Source organism: Eufriesea mexicana, unplaced genomic scaffold (genome assembly GCF_001483705.2).
Source record: "Eufriesea mexicana isolate 0111107269 unplaced genomic scaffold, ASM148370v2 scaffold798, whole genome shotgun sequence".
Taxonomy (NCBI): domain Eukaryota; kingdom Metazoa; phylum Arthropoda; class Insecta; order Hymenoptera; family Apidae; genus Eufriesea; species Eufriesea mexicana.
Window position 1 is genome coordinate 1674787 of NW_016908980.1, and position 17141 is coordinate 1691927.

Below are 17141 nucleotides of genomic sequence, written 5' to 3' on the forward strand. Positions count from 1 at the left end.
AAACATATATTTAAAAGTAATATTTTAAATTTTGTATAATAAGAGTTAGAATGAAAATTGTTTTGTATTTATTAAAGTATCTTTATTCTAATGGATATTTCTTACTTTAAATTTGTACAATTCTCAAAAATAAAAATCGATATTTAATTTTTGAACAATCTAGCAATCTATTGAAAAATAAAGTTTCTGCATACGATATTATGTAGTCTATGGTTGAAAGTTCTAGGGTGAAATTTTATCCTAACTGCAGATTACTCAATAAATGTTCTGAGATATCACGCGTAAATAGGGTACTAGAGATGGATCAATTGTTAGTGTTTTTAGTCCATGGTTAAAGGGCGTTTTACTCGAAGATTTGTCAATGTTCTGGCAGTTTATTTCTCACATGTATTTGATTCTTTAAAACAATTAAGGTAATTTAAAAGGAATGATTTTTTTGATAATATCTTTCATTAATTTTTCAGTTATCATAAATATCAGTGTTTAAAATATAATTTCAAACAAATGAAAGTACAAAAAATATGCTTATAGTTATTTTTAACTATAAGCCGTTATGGTATTATATTTTGAGTATCTTTAATATTTTCTAATTCATAAAATTATAAAGAATATTATTATTTATTTTTTTAAATTGACAATTAAATATTTTACATCATGGTTAATATTACTAGAATGATACTATATATCTTGAACATTGATCCAAGCTATGGTTTGCTATATTGAATCCTTATTTAATTTTTCTATACTACTATTACATTCGTAATATATCGCTGTTTCTTTTTTTAGATTGTAGATTTAAATATCAACGAAATAATTTTGAAAATTTGTTTAAAAATTCAAAATGACAGATTCAAAATATTTCACCACTACCAAGAAAGGAGAAATATTTGAACTTAAATCAGAATTGAATAATGACAAGAAAGAGAAAAAGAAAGAAGCTGTGAAAAAAGTAAGTCAATTTACTGATAGAATATCCCTAACTATTTATAATTTTTGTATAAAATGTATTTATGAATAAGTCATACAATAACCATGTAATAATTTGTTAGTCTTTCAATTAAGTACTTATATTTCATGAATAGTTAAGTAGTTTAATGCAGCAAAGCTGTGACTTTAAAAGGCGATATAATTGTATAAAAGGTAAGTTATAAAGATGCATGTTAATATCAAATTGATTTGCTTCAAATGTGAATTAGCAAAATCATTATTTATGCTTAAAAAATTTATAATTTATAAACATCAAATTAATAAATCTGTTTCATGCTGCACAAAGAAAAGGATGAGTAAAAGCATATGATAAAAATATCTTAAACTTTATAAATTTTAATACTATTGTAATATATGCATCGTGTATTATTCATCATTTTTGGGGTATCTAATAATAAATTATTATTTGAAATATTTGTTTTTATTAAACAAAGCATAAGTTGTGTTTCTAATTTTAATTAATTGCTAATATTATTATTCGTAATAATTTTTCACAATCATCATTGATGGTTATTTTGATTTTTGTTACAGCTATTTTTTTAATGCTTATTTGTTTCTTATTTAAATATAATATTAATTATGTTTAGGTAATTGCTTCCATGACTGTGGGTAAAGATGTATCAGCACTCTTCCCTGATGTGGTCAACTGCATGCAGACAGATAATTTAGAACTTAAAAAACTGGTGTATTTGTACCTGATGAATTATGCCAAAAGTCAACCAGATATGGCCATCATGGCTGTCAACACATTTGTTAAGGTAATGTAGCTTAAAAACTTAATAAGTAACTTATTATGTTTTATTAATGCACTTTTACCCTCTATATATTTTAATGACACTTGGATGATGTTGAGAGTCTCTGTCTGCAAAGAGGCAAGCTGGAAAAATATTTGTCATAATACCTCAAATTTTACAAATTTTTCTTAAGTAAATTTAACATTAATTTTACAGCCTGCCTCACATCATGTACAGACCGTGCTTTGCAAATTATATCAGTTTGCACAGAGCTGTCTGCGTTATGGGACGGAATGTATTATTTTTTCTCTTAATGAATTGCTTATTTTTCAAAGGGCACGAGACTGGAATTTGGCTGAATAAAATATGGCATTTATCTTAAATATTTTAAATAATATAAAAATATATTAATAATTTTTATTGATTTTAGTTTAATAATTTTTGATTACCACCAAATTCCAGTATTTTTCTTCAGTTGAGCATTAAAAAGAGGAATGAAATTGACAGTTGTAATATTTAGCAGAATTATTACAAAATTCACTGAAGGGGCTCACAATATATGTGTTAGTTTTTTAATATTAATGCACTAGTATACTTTATGCTGGTTTCCAAAATTGAGCATGGAACATTTTCAACAAGCTACAAAAATGTTATTTATATTTAAACAGCTTATAGAAAGTTGTATAAGAACACAGCTATATACTTGTATTAAAGATGTAATTGGCCTTAAAAGGGAATTAAATGTAAAATAGTCTCAGTGGTAGAATCAAAAATTTATTTCTTAGATATAATGTCTAATGTGTAAACAGCATGAATAAACCAATTCCTTAAATGTCCATTTTATATGTATGACTGCATTATAAATTGCTGCTTGTATGCAGTGCATATACTTACACTATTTGCACGTAAAGTGTTTTGTTCTTTACAAAACTTTAGTCTTAATTGATAAATGTAATGAGTGTTAAAAATAATATTTCATAATGCAATTATCATGAACACTTTGATGTATACATTTTTAAATGTTTGAATAAATATCATGTAACATATTCTTATGTGCATGACATTCAATTTAATGTGAAACTTATAATTTAATTTTAATCTGTAAATTACTATCAAAAATAAAAAACTTTAAATAGAAAAATCTTAAGATGGATATCTCGTGCTCTTTAAAAAATGATCAGTTCTGCATCATTACATTAAATGGTTGATAAGTATAATATTTTAACAATTAATCAAAATGGTGACGGTGACCAATTTGACCTTTTTCGTTCTGACACGCAAAAGGAGCTAGCGACATCTCCGATGACAAAGGTACCATACCACTTTCTACTTCGTTAAAATTCATGGGTTGAGATAGATAGCCACTGCTGTGACTAGACTTGAATCCCTGGCTTGCCCGATTTTTGCGCAGGATTGCGAGGACCCAAATCCGCTGATTCGAGCATTAGCAGTTCGCACAATGGGTTGCATACGTGTGGACAAAATTACTGAGTACCTTTGTGAGCCACTGCGAAAATGCCTGAAGGATGAGGATCCATATGTTCGTAAAACTGCAGCTGTTTGTGTGGCCAAACTTTATGATATTAATGCAGCTTTAGTTGAAGATCAAGGGTTTTTGGATCAATTAAAAGATCTTCTGTCAGATAGTAACCCCATGGTAAATAACAAACTTATTTGTTAAGATTAATATAAAAATTATTAATTATTTATTATTCCATTGAACTTTCATATTAGGTTGTTGCAAATGCAGTTGCTGCTTTGTCTGAAATTAACGAAGCTAGTCTTAGTGGACAACCTTTAGTTGAAATGAATGCGCAGACCATTAATAAATTATTAACAGCACTTAATGAATGTACAGAATGGGGTCAAGTTTTTATTTTAGACTCCCTTGCAAATTACTCACCAAAAGATGATCGTGAAGCTCAAAGCATTTGTGAACGCATTACTCCACGGTTAGCTCATGCTAATGCAGCAGTTGTTTTATCTGCTGTTAAGGTGTATATCTAATAAGGAAATTAATATTTGTAGTTGGAGTTATAATTACTTTAGTTTTTAAAGTAGGTTTTTTTTTTACATAGGTACTAATGAAATTAATAGAAATGTTACAATCAGAATCTGATTTTGTTGGCACATTAACGAAAAAATTAGCTCCACCCCTTGTAACTTTACTTAGTTCTGAGCCTGAGGTGCAGTATGTAGCATTACGAAATATCAATCTTATTGTTCAAAAACGCCCAGATATTTTAAAGCACGAGATGAAAGTTTTCTTTGTCAAATATAATGATCCTATTTATGTTAAACTTGAAAAGTTAGACATCATGATTCGTTTAGCGTCCCAAGCTAATATAGCTCAAGTTTTATCTGAACTGAAAGAATACGCTACGGAAGTCGATGTAGATTTTGTACGAAAAGCTGTAAGAGCTATTGGTCGTTGTGCCATTAAAGTTGAGCCCTCCGCTGAACGATGTGTTTCAACTCTTTTAGATCTCATACAAACAAAGGTATTTTGAAACTTTGCATAAAAAGATGTTTATCGTGAATAATCTTATACACATTTTTGTTGGATTAGGTCAACTATGTTGTTCAAGAGGCAATTGTTGTAATAAAAGACATTTTCCGAAAGTACCCTAACAAATATGAAAGTATTATTTCAACTCTTTGTGAGAATTTGGATACACTTGATGAACCTGAGGCACGTGCATCTATGATATGGATTATTGGAGAGTATGCAGAACGAATTGATAATGCAGATGAATTGCTTGAAAGTTTCTTAGAAGGATTTCATGATGAAAATACACAAGTTCAATTGCAATTACTCACAGCAATTGTTAAATTATTCCTTAAAAGACCTACAGATACTCAAGAATTAGTTCAACAAGTTCTTAGTTTAGCGACACAAGATTCTGATAATCCTGACCTACGAGATCGAGGGTTTATTTATTGGCGATTACTTAGTACAGATCCAGCAGCTGCTAAAGAAGTTGTACTTGCTGAGAAGCCTCTTATTTCGGAAGAAACAGACTTGTTAGAACCAACATTACTAGATGAATTAATATGTCATATTTCAAGTTTAGCTTCTGTTTATCATAAACCACCTACTGCTTTCGTTGAAGGTAGAGCAGCAGGTGCTAGAAAGTCATTACCTGCTAGAAGTAATTCGAGCGAGGATTCAACCCAACACGCAACACAACCTCATGCTCAAGTTATTCCCGCTCAAGATTCTTTGATAGGCGATCTTCTCAGTATGGATATTGGTAAACAAAACTTTTATTACTTGCCAATGTTATAATTAATTTTATAAATTACATATTATATTAAATTTTATAGGTGGTCCAACAATGGTTACTCCAGTACCAGCTCCCCAATCAGGATTAGGTTTAGACTTATTAGGAAGTGGTTTAGATGGAATTTTGGGTGGAACTGATACTGGAAATAATGCACCTGTTGTATCTCAAACGACAACTGGTCTTCTTGGTGATATATTTGGTTTTAGTCAAGGACTTACTTCTTATATTGCACCTAAAGTTAATTGGTTACCTGCTGAAAAGGGCAAAGGATTTGATATATGGGGAACATTCTCAAGAAAGTAAGTAATATAAATTATAAATATATTATATATTAATAATAAAAAATAAATAAAAAATCATAGCAAGTGTAATATTATTTATTTTATAATAGAAATGGTCTGATTAGTATGGATATGACATTTACAAATAAAGCAATGCAACCTATGGGTGGTTTTGCAATACAATTAAACAAAAACAGTTTTGGTTTAACACCAGCTGCTCCATTGCAAGTACCAAGTCCTTTAAATCCTGGTGCTAGTATAGATACCAGTATAATTTTATCTACTGCCGGTGCGGTGCAACGGATGGAACCTTTAAATAATCTTCAAGTTGCAATAAAAAATAATATTGATGTGTTTTATTTTGCTTGTATTGTTCCCATGAATGTGTATTTTGCAGAAGATGGACAATTAGATAAAAGAGTATTTCTTAGTACATGGAAAGATATACCTGCTCAAAATGAGGTATTCACTACTTTCATGTATTGTCATTAAATTCGCTAGTATGTGTTAAATAATTGAAAATATTTAAATATTCTAGGTACAGTACACGTTAAAAGGAGTAATGCTAACCGCGGATCAAGTTGTACAAAAAATGCAACAAAATAATGTATTCACAATTGCTAAGAGAAATGTTGAAGGACAAGACATGTTGTATCAATCTCTCAAATTAACACATACTGTTTGGGTATTAAATGAATTAAAAATTCAACCCGGAAATCCTGATCTCACTGTAGGTTAAAATTTGGATCTGAATTTTCTTCAACTTTGTGTCTTTTCATATCTGTAGTACTTAATTTATTTTACTTACAGTTATCTTTGAAATCTCGTTCAGTAGAAGTGGCACCAGGCATATTTCAAGCATATAATGCAATTCTACATTCTTAAGTAATGAATTAAATTTGACATTAAGTTATATCATACTTTGCTCCTTAATCCAACAGTTTGCTTATATAAATTATTTATATGTATTACTGCATATAACTTGTCCAACTGAAATTCATTGAAAATATTTGTTTGTATTTTATTATAAACGTAACAAATTTAATATACTGTTAAATTTATCACAAAGTGGATGTAACTCAAAATAAAAACAAAATGTGTTAATTACCAATATGTATATTTATTGAATCTTTTAAGTAATGAAGGAATATGTTGTACACACCAGAAAATTTAAATGATAAATGTAATTTTTGAAGTATAAAATTGTTTTAAATTAAAATATAATTCTTATTAAAAATAAAGATAGGATACAATAAATGAAAAAAAATTATATAATAATTCTGTTTATTTATTGAATATAAAGAGAAATGTATACATTATGTTGCCCTAACCACTGTTAGATTAGCACTGGACCTTTCTCCTAAATGAACAACCTTCTGTCAATCGAGCTTTGCCACCTGTAGATGTGCATAATATTGTACGACATCCATCGCACTCTACTGATTTCTGTGCATGTGAAAAAATAGTTTTGATGGCATAACATCCAGGACATTTCACATCCATAAAATAGCTGTTTGGCTTTTGTACAAGTCGTTTTAGCTTGTGTTTCCTTTTTTCTTCAGCTGGACTTGGATGAAGGAAATCTTTAGCAAGAGGCATTCTGTAAAAGATCAGAATTATTGTCAGATGTAAATACTATGTAACTGTACATACACAAATGTTATAAAACATATTCTAGAACATTTTCACAATATGGTGCAATTAAAAGAATAACATGTATTTCATACCATTAACCTTGATGTGTTATTATATAAATCTTAAAAAATACTGCTAATTGTTTTATTTAAATGTGCAAAAAATGAATAAAGAAGTACTATTTTTATATTAATAAATAAAAATGTATTTAATGAAACTTTTTATATAATTAATATATCACTACATTTGCAATATATATTGCATAATATATAAATGTTTTCAATTTTTTTAATAAAAGCAAGCCTAAATTTAAAAAGTGTATAAGATATAATGTATATTGTATGTTATCTATACATATATTTAAATATAATAAGCTACATGGCATAGTGTATATGTTCCAGAACTGTCTCGCAATATTTATCCTATATGCAGTTTAGTTCAATTTTAATAATTTTGAATACAATTTATGTACAATAAAAAAAAAACTTAAACAATTAATTAAGATAATACTATCTATTTATTACTTTATATATATTTAAATGATTAAAATAAGCAATATTAATATGCGATTTGATGCTACACAAATATATTCATATCAATATAAAAAATTTAGAACTAAATGATTTCTTTCATTACATATAGTAAATACATAACTTAATGTTTAATTTTATATCCTTACTTACGTGATAGCGTTAATATTTCGCTTTAAATTCAATAATCACTCTTTTCACCACGTGTTTCTGCAACAACGTTATGAACTGAAAAGAACACGAACCAACTGATTTTATGCGAATAAATTCCCTATTCATATAATGATTCATTGTCACCAACTAATTAAAATCATATTACTTAATAGTGAAATGAATGAATATACTAAATTTTAATAAATGAATATAAAATTAAGTTAAAAAATTTTGTAATTAAAATATATCGAATTATATCGGAATAATTTTGTATTTACATTAAATATTATTATTTATATAAATTTTTATATATGACTATAAACATTATTTATCAAATATTCCTTTAACGTAGAACTTCATATGATATTGCATTGAAGTACTATTATTTTGGTAAATATTTACAATAATACATTAAAATATATCTTATGTATATGCATAGTACTTTTGTAACGAGTATTTTAGATTTTTAAATTTGTTAAATGGTGTTTGTAAATAAACATGAATTTTTATTATATAATAGATAAAAATAAGGAAATTTTTTAATATATTGCTATTAAAAGAATTTAAATGCATTCATATTTTATATTTTTTATCCACTTCAATAATTTTAAATATCTCTCGAAATTTACTGTATTCAAAAATATTTAATATTCGTAACTATTCTTTTGAGCGCTGTAGTCAAGAGTAAATATTAAAACGAAAGCACATCTAACATATGTGTGATTTCAGTCTTCAAACTTCATGAGCCATTTTGTGCATTGTTCAAGTAACTGTGTAAAAGTATTGCTTATCATTTCGTTTTGAAATGTTAAAACTTGATTGATTGATATTGTCGAATATTCGCGTCTTTGACACGAACATGCGATTATTGTGAGACGACTACTGTCAAGTATTATCATATACGTAGTTAAAAAATCACGTACAGATTTTGTATAACAAAGAACTTTCCAATATCTTTTATTAACCTTGGCCTGGTCGTCATAACAGTGAGTATCGTCTTCAGAGAAAGTTAAAAATAGTTCGATTTAGCAAAAAGTTTGTCTACACGTATAAAATAGTTTTCGAAATTGAAATGTTGTTCGTTCTGCGTAGTATATAAAATTTCGTAACAACATTTAATTTTTATCTGTTATGGAACTAATGAGCTTTCATTTTCTCAAATTATTTAGATATCTTTTATCAAATTACTAAGATTAGACGCAATTATTAATATTTTGTAATCAAAGCGAGAAAATAGCATTATATCATGTGCAAATTTTTTTGGCTATAAATCTTTGGAAACATCACTTTCAGATTATGATTGAGTAGAAATGAGAGCATTATGTGAAGTAATGAAATTGTATCAAGTCTCATAATTTATATGGATTAAGGTACTCCAAATAATAAAATTCTACCAATGATTTTGATGTATTTAATGTTGATATGTTGGGTCAAATAACAATGTAAAAAGCACTAAACAATAAATCTACTTTACGTTGCTATATTATATCAAGAACTGTGTTGATTCTATGCATTACAGTGGTTAGTATAACAATATTTATCAAGTTTGTGTCTTTAAAATAAAATTTATATCACATTACATAAGTTATAATATAATGTAAATATTTAATTGTACAGTTGCATATTAAATCATTTTAATTTATACTAGAATAAAGTATGTAAAATTATAATGTATTTTAAGTAATTAATATTGTAAAGATATTTTAATTAGAAGATAAATAAAAGTTTATGTTAATCAATTATGTTCAAATATATTAAATTTGTTAATTTATTACAAATATGTTAATCAAATATATTAAATTTATAAGATTAGTCAAATATTTTTTATTATAAAGTATTAGAATTTTTAATGTTAAGAAGTGTACAAACTTTAATTCATAATATTTATCATTTCAGTATACATTGTTTTGGCAATTTAAATTATAACAATAAGTAACAAGAATTTACAAAAACAACTATATTCAAGCCCTGAAAATATGGAGCCACCACCATCTTTGTCCAATTTTCAGAATTTTAGTCATCCATGTGTAAGTGTGTGGATGGAAAAAATGAATGAAGGAACATTATCATGTACCCATTTTAAAGAACATTGGCGAGTCTGGGTTCCAAAAATATATAGTCCAGAACCAAATAGTAATTGTTTAGATTTGGTTTTTGATGAAGATACAGCACAAAAAGTACTTTTTCTTACTTTAGAAGAATTTATTTGTAATGGAGATCCAAAGGTTGTACTAAAAGAATTAAGTCAAATGGATAATGTGATATGTGGTAAAGTGTTCAAAATGGGTGAGGCTACATACAGTTGTAGAGAATGTGGTGTGGATTTGTCATGTGTTTTGTGTGCAGATTGTTTTAAACAATCAGCTCATCGTAATCATAAGTATAGAATGGGTACATCTGCAGGTGGAGGATTTTGTGATTGTGGAGATACAGAAGCTTGGAAAAAAGAACCATTTTGTAACACACATTTAGCTGGTATCCAAGCTAAAGAATCTCATGGAAACAAATTACCTGGAGATATAGCAGAAAGAGCAGTAATAACTTTTGAGGCAGTTCTGAGATATTGCCATACAATGTTATCTATGGAACATAAACTTGAATTACCTCCTGATTTGCGTTTTAATAATACAGAGGATGATGATTCTTTATCACTACTATTAACTACAGATGATTATTGTACAGTTCTTTATAATGATGAAACTCATACATTTGATCAAGTAATTACTACACTTACACGTGTTATGGATTGCTCACAAAGAGATGCATTAGAATTTGTAACAAGTGTTGATAGAGATGGTAGAGCTGTTGTAAAATGTGCTGAATTCCAACAGTGTAAGGATTTAGAGAATGATATTGAAAAATTCACTGCAAGACATAGCAATCGACCATTAAATGTACTTGTAGTTCATGCTCATGTAATTGCTCATCAAATATTCGCCATGAAACTTTTACATTGGCTACAACAATTTATAAATCCTTATGAGGGATTTAGAGTGCTTTTCAGTAATGTTGCACTTAATACTAAATTACCAGTTATTTCTATCGTAGAAGGTATACTTATGAAAGATTCGCAACTATGGAAATCTGCAAGAACAGCATGGCATAGATTATTGATGTCAGGAATGCTTATGGAATATGAAAGCAAAAAAGCTTTAGCAATTGTTTTTACAAATAATTATGGTTCTATTATGAAAGATTACATTAGAGATGATCACGATCTCTTGTTTTCTATTGTTTCATTTTCTGTGCAATTATTCACTGTTCCAACACTAGCACATTATCTGATTGCACATCGTAATGCGTTGTTCATCATACTAAATGCATTTATTTCGGAAAGTTCGCGAAGATGCAATGCAGCAGGAAAGTTGGAATTTGAAAGAGATACTCCTAATATTTCATTTAAAAGGGCTCTATATATGCTTCAAGATTTACGGTATTTGCTGACCTCCAAACCAGATGTTTGGACTGATGAATTAAGAAAAAGCTTTTTACAAGCATTTTCACGTTTGCTCACATTACTTAGTAGTATGCAATGTATGGATTCTGTAGTAAGACACGTTAATCAACATATGGAGTATGAACCTGAATGGGAATCTGCGTTTAACTTACATATTAGGCTATCTCCAGTCATTAGCCTCTTTTTACAATGGTGTGGTTCAGATCAAATTGTTTTAATAAAAGCTTTTCGCCTAGTTTTAAAAAAGCTATATGAACAACCAGGGCATGAGATTGGTCCACCCCAAGTGAGAGAATTAGCAGATCATAGTGCAACATGTCTTCAGTATGATGTATCATTTCAACGAGTATCTATACATCTTCCACTTTCAAGGCTTTTAGCAGGTCTCTTTCCATATCTTGAAATGTATGATTTACATTTCCAATGTGCAGAGTTTATCAATCATACAAAACCAACATTAGAACAGATTATAGAACCTGTATTAGCAACTCAAGTAATGATTGCGCAAGTCCATAGTGGTATGTGGAAAAGAAATGGATATTCTTTGTTGAATCAGTTATATTTCTATCATAATGTTAAATGTCGTTTAGAAATGTTAGACAGAGACATCATCTTGCTGCAAGCTGGAGCATCTTTAATAGAAAGTAATGAATTTCTGATCCATGTTTTAAATAAATTTAATATTTTACAATGGGCAAGTCCAGATTTTGATGTGAATGTTCCAAAATGTCATGAAGATGGCAGTACTAGACAGACTTTGGTTGAAGAATTTCTAGGATTTCTTATAACAATAATAGGAGAAAGATATGTTCTTGGAGTTGGACAAGTTACTGCTGATGATATTTTGAAAAAAGAAATCATTCAACAATTATGTATCAAACCTCTTTCTCATTCAGAGCTTAGTAAAACATTATCGGATGATATGTATTTAGAAACTGAAATGGAAAGGGTAATACAAGATATTGCAGATTTTAAGAAACCTTCACAAGCATCAGGAGCAAAAGGAGTCTATGAATTAAAATCTCATCTATATTCAGAATATAATGTATTCTTTTACCATTATACAAAAGAGGAAGTAAGTAATTCTGAGGAAACACAACGAAAACGAAGGAAAGCTTTAGGAGAATTAGAATGTTGTCCACCTCCTAAGCTTCCTAAATTAACAGAAGGATTTAGTTTGGTAACTAATTTATTGCAATGTGATGTTATGTTACATATTATGCAAATTGTATTAGAAAGAGCACTTAATTGTAGGCCCTATAGATTTTCAGAATCACAAGTACATAAAATTTTACATCTTATTGGCTATGCTCTTCAAGAACAAGAATCTAATTATTATCCTTTTTTTGCTTTTACAACAAGAGCTGCAAAATGGAAAATTTATAAGTTGTTAGAAGATTTATCTAGTAATCCACGTATAGAAGCTCATAAAGATTTATTAACTTGGACTCTAACAAAATACAAAGAAGTTGCTGGCAATACTCCAATGGAAGTTAGTACAACAGCTACTGCACCATGTACAGAAAATGTTACAAGTAAACATGTTGAAATGAAGAAAGAGTGGAGAACAAAAATGGTAGCCATAAAACGTGAAAGAATAATGGCTCAGATGGCTGCTATGCAAAAGCATTTTATGCGAAAAAATGCTGAATTGTTTGCAGAACCTGCTTTAGATACAGATAAATCTAATAATGAAGACTCTAGTATGAATTCAGAAAAATGTCCTCGAAAAATACCTGTTGCTGTTGGTATTAGACAAACAGAAAGAATTTCTGATGAAAAAACGTATAAAACTTGTATTTTATGTCAGGAAGATCAAATTGTAACTGCAGCTGGTCCAGCAATGGTATTAGCTGCATTTGTTCAACAATCCACTGTATTGTGTCAATACAGACCTAATACTGATGAACCTGATCCATTATATCTTTCTGCAAAACTTGGTGCATCACCACACACTAGTACTTGTGGTCATATAATGCATCTACATTGTTGGCGAGAGTATTATGGTAATGTAATTGCAAAAGAGAGTAGAAGACCATTCCGTTCACGGCAGCCAGCAAGCTTTGATGTGGAAAAACAAGAATATCTTTGCCCACTTTGTGAATGTCTCAGTAATATTGTTTTACCACTTTTACCAGCTATAAGTATATTGCAACCAATTTCTCAAGAACAACCTGAACTTGATTTTGATACATGGTTGAAAGCTTTAAATATTATAGTACAAGATAATAACTATGATATAAATGGATTTTTCGATAAAATAAAATCTATTAAAGACAAACATGATCCGACATGTTGGTATTGTGTAAGGCCACTTCTATGTCATATACAAGCTATTCATGATGAACTTGGAAATGTAGCAAATATATTTCAGTCAGTTTATAGTCAGCCTCGTCCATATATTTCGATTGATTTACTATCTACAATTCATCATTTTGCACAAGCAGCATATACAAAGGAATTTGGCACTGTACATCACGAAGATGACAACAGGGTACCATTATTAGCATGGAAATCGATAGCGTATAGTATTCATGCTATAGAATTCCTTCTACGTGATATGGATAAACCTTTATTCGGTGCATTGTCATATAGACAAAGAGACAGTTTAGAAGGACTTGTTAGAATTTCAGCTGTTTTAGCATGTAAATATAATATACAAATTGACAGACAAATTATTCAAAATAATGCACTTCATCTTTTAACGCTGTTATTAAGAAACCACCACGAAGGGCCAAGTATTTTAGATTGGGATCCATTTGGAGTGCTTATTCCTTTAATTAACTCATTTCCCAGTCTCTTTTGTACAAGTTTTAAAAAAGTACCATCACTCATTACAGGTGGAATAATTGAATTCTATGCCTTGCAACTTATATTTATAGCTCTTATAGTAAAAATACTATTAACATCAGATTTTAATGATGAGATGGACATAGATAGCCCAGAAACAACTGAAAATACATATTCAGAATCTATCCTCAAATTGGTGCAAGCTCTAAATGTCAATATTGGTACTCAATCAGCTGCTAATATATGGAGACGAATCACAAAAGCTTCTTTGCCTTTTCTTAGATGTTGTGCTCTCTATTTTCACTACATATCTGATGTTCCAGCACCAGAGGAACTAACTAAAGTAGGTGGAGCAACATATGAAAATATCTGTGCATATTTGGGATTACCAACAACATGTGATGAATTAATAAAGCCAAATTTAGATATAATTATAAGATTAATAAATATTTGGAAAAGTCATCCCACTGTACAAATGCATCTATCTGGTGCTAGTACACTCACAATAATAAAAGAACCTTTGAAAGTTAACAAATTACTGGAGCTTCCAGAAGATTATAGTGAATTGATAAATATGATATCGTCGTTTACGTGTCCAAATAACGTACGAGAAGATTCTAAAACTCCAACGCTGTGTTTGGTATGTGGCAAAATGTTATGTTCTCAAAGTTATTGTTGCCAATATCAATTATACGATGCAATGGTTGGTGCGTGTACATACCACGCAATCAAATGTGGAGCTGGAGTAGGATTATTTTTACGAATACGAGAATGTGAAATCCTGTTTTTAAGAATTTCAAATCGAGGATCTTTTGGTTGTGCACCTTATCTCGACGAATATGGAGAAACAGATCAAGGTTTACGAAGAGGAAATCCACTTCGATTGTGTCATGATAAGTACAGGCAATTGAATCAAATGTGGTTGGGGCATGGGCTATATGAATCCATATCAAGGGCTATTGAATCTTCAAGTAGTCCTATATCAACACGATGGCAGCATCTATAACCATCCTAGGATTTTTTATGCTCTAGCTTGGACATTTAGTTATGGATAATAAATCTATATTTAGCATAAACAATCATAGCAACAAATACTATGATTGTTAATCATCTGTTCGATCATCACAAGAAACTGATGAAATTATTTATTTTGAAAATACAGTGTGGATGGCTTTGTATATTTAAAATGATTGGATGTTATTCTCGTTGCGATATCCTTTTAGATTATTTCAGAGTTTACGGAATTTTCTATTATCATTGTGTAAATTAAATATAAATTTCTTTATAATTATTGACAAAATGTTGTATGAACATTATTGCTTGTAGAAATTAGTTTATAATATCATTTGAATAATTGTCACATTGTTTACAAAATTCTAGGATCGTATAAATAATTGAAGTTGTATAAATGGAGAATGATTCTATACTAGCTATTCTAAGATATTTCTAATGATAAACTTAGTTTTTTTTGCGTTTCTTATTTCTTAGACTATAAACCATTTTATGTCATAAATTGTTACAAGTTTAAAAATATTGAGTATGTAAAAATTTGTAGGTGTAAGTTACAGTCATTAATAATTTTGCAGTAATTAAATATTTAATTTAATTTCGGGATTTCCTATTCAGTAATATATTGCAACATATAGATAAATGTTGAAAAATCATAAAATACTGAAATTATTTCTGAAAATTCAAATAAATAATGTGACATAATATTTGTTTTCTCATTGCTAGTCTTTTAGTTCTATATATTTGATACAATAAAATATGTAATTTAATGATACCTCCTTTTTGCGTAACATTAACGTTTTTATATCGATTAGACTAGTTTTTTGCTTCCAATAGCACAGTGTGTTAACTTGTATTCTGTACATTTAATATAGATTTATTTATGCATAGGTTTATAATAGATACAATATATAAAAATTACGTATATTTTGGATAAATCTAACAAATTTAAAATCCTTAATAATACTACAAATACAATTACTTTCAATTTTGCTTAAACGTTAAGTTTTAATAAATAGTAACACTGGTTATATACAAAAGGATAATAATACCTATAAATTGTTTGAACGACGATTTCTGGAAAATTTTTGTTATTGATAACAGAAAATAATATACTTTTAATCAAATTATGTATTTATAATATCTTGTTTTTGAAGTGCAATATGTAAGTAAATGTTACTTGTTTCATGTCATTAAGAATATCAAGGAAACAGTGTTAATAGTAGCAAAGAAAGATTTTAATTTTATGAACGTTCTTTAATCTTATTTATATCAAATTAATTTATGCATTTATAATAGATTATTTTATAGTTCGTTACAAATAATTTTTTTTTTATCGATTAAGAAAATTTTACAAGTAAGAACTGCTTTGTCAATTATCTATAAGATATTGATAAAAATATGAGTTTATGTATATGTTTTCAAGTGTCCAAGTGGTCTCTTAAAAAAAAAAAAAGTAGTTATTGCAAAGAAAATGAATTTTTACAATGGAATATAAAAAGGTTATATTTTATAAATCTAACATTTTCAACAATTATTATACTAACTCTTTTGGACATTTTTATACATAGATAAATAATTATATACAGTTTTTGTTCTCAATTGAAACTAAAAGTTATCGACTGTTGGTTGATAACCTTATGAATATTAGAACTGGAAGTGCCATTGGAGGGTAAGGATTTAATATTAATATCAAGTAAAATATACACATTTGAAATGATTATGAAAATATGTAATTGCTGTTTTAATAAATCATATTTCTTTTATTAATTTCGATTATAATTTTGTTATGAATTATTTTCTTTTTGCACTGCTAAATGTGAATATAAACAAAGTAATGTTTAATAATTTATACTATGTTAGGAATTTTGTAATTCTCATATTGATTGTTATAAAAATATATTGTTTTTACCTTAGTAATTTTATTTATAACTGCGAAATTAACTAATATTGATACTTTTATAGCTAATATATTTTTTTAAATAGTAAAATAGTATTAATATGAGAAAATAACGTATGTTTCTAACGTAGAAATTAAGAAGACAATAAAATTAGCTTTATATATTTAATTTTAAAGTATTCTTATTAATTTCTAAACATAATAATTTATATGATGAAAAGTTCTATAAAACTCTTAAAATATATTACAACAATAATTTTTTCTAAAGAAAAGCATGATGAATATTTTAAAGAAAAACATAAAATTTCTAGAAAATTCTCTATATTACGATATTAATATGTAAGAATACGCGCAGTCGCAGAACAGAGTAGAGGGTATT

The 17141-nt window shown here is 28.2% G+C and overlaps 3 protein-coding genes across 6 annotated transcripts; 2 read left to right on the plus strand and 1 right to left on the minus strand.

The window, feature by feature from the left end:
- The first annotated feature begins 356 nt into the window (after positions 1–356).
- Positions 357–6360, plus strand: AP-1-2beta (adaptor protein complex 1/2, beta subunit). 2 transcript variants are annotated; one of them, XM_017899209.1, is made up of 12 exons: positions 357–413; positions 787–949; positions 1575–1745; positions 3006–3032; positions 3133–3378; positions 3456–3716; positions 3800–4222; positions 4291–4975; positions 5049–5307; positions 5400–5751; positions 5828–6019; positions 6100–6360. In XM_017899209.1, exons 2-12 carry the CDS (start codon positions 842–844, stop codon positions 6172–6174), a joined length of 2799 nt encoding a protein of 932 aa, XP_017754698.1. In that variant the 5' UTR covers positions 357–413; positions 787–841; the 3' UTR covers positions 6175–6360. The 2 variants fall into 2 exon arrangements, with proteins under 2 accessions (XP_017754698.1, XP_017754699.1); XM_017899210.1 differs by lacking the exon at positions 3006–3032 and having other exon boundaries at positions 358–413; positions 6100–6359.
- A 223-nt stretch (positions 6361–6583) lies between these two features.
- On the minus strand, positions 6584–7693 carry RpS27 (ribosomal protein S27). Its single transcript, XM_017899244.1, has 2 exons — positions 7608–7693; positions 6584–6889 (listed from the first exon to the last, which is right to left on the minus strand). Exon 2 carries the CDS (start codon positions 6886–6888, stop codon positions 6631–6633), a length of 258 nt encoding a protein of 85 aa, XP_017754733.1. The 5' UTR covers position 6889; positions 7608–7693; the 3' UTR covers positions 6584–6630.
- Positions 7694–8373: 680 nt separating this feature from the next.
- Positions 8374–15015, plus strand: Ubr1 (Ubr1 ubiquitin ligase). 3 transcript variants are annotated; one of them, XM_017899267.1, is made up of 4 exons: positions 8374–8593; positions 8901–9128; positions 9504–9893; positions 10011–15015. In XM_017899267.1, the coding sequence occupies exons 3-4, from the start codon at positions 9584–9586 to the stop codon at positions 14858–14860; spliced, it is 5160 nt and encodes a 1719-aa protein (XP_017754756.1). In that variant the 5' UTR covers positions 8374–8593; positions 8901–9128; positions 9504–9583; the 3' UTR covers positions 14861–15015. The 3 variants fall into 3 exon arrangements, with proteins under 3 accessions (XP_017754756.1, XP_017754754.1, XP_017754755.1); XM_017899265.1 differs by having other exon boundaries at positions 9504–15015; XM_017899266.1 differs by lacking the exon at positions 8901–9128 and having other exon boundaries at positions 8574–8593; positions 9504–15015.
- Positions 15016–17141: the final 2126 nt, after the last annotated feature.

What these genes read in the sequence shown, in the direction of transcription:
- AP-1-2beta (XM_017899209.1), top strand. Translation starts at nt 842, where the DNA reads ATGACAGATTCAAAATATTTCACCACTACCAAGAAAGGAGAAATATTT. An exon ending in TCTTCTCAGTATGGATATTG is followed by an intron (nt 4,976 to 5,048) that starts GTAAACAAAACT and finishes TAAATTTTATAG; the next exon opens with GTGGTCCAACAATGGTTACT. An exon ending in TGGGGAACATTCTCAAGAAA is followed by an intron (nt 5,308 to 5,399) that starts GTAAGTAATATA and finishes ATTTTATAATAG; the next exon opens with AAATGGTCTGATTAGTATGG.
- RpS27 (XM_017899244.1), bottom strand. Translation starts at nt 6,888, where the DNA reads ATGCCTCTTGCTAAAGATTTCCTTCATCCAAGTCCAGCTGAAGAAAAA.
- Ubr1 (XM_017899265.1), top strand. Translation starts at nt 9,584, where the DNA reads ATGGAGCCACCACCATCTTTGTCCAATTTTCAGAATTTTAGTCATCCA.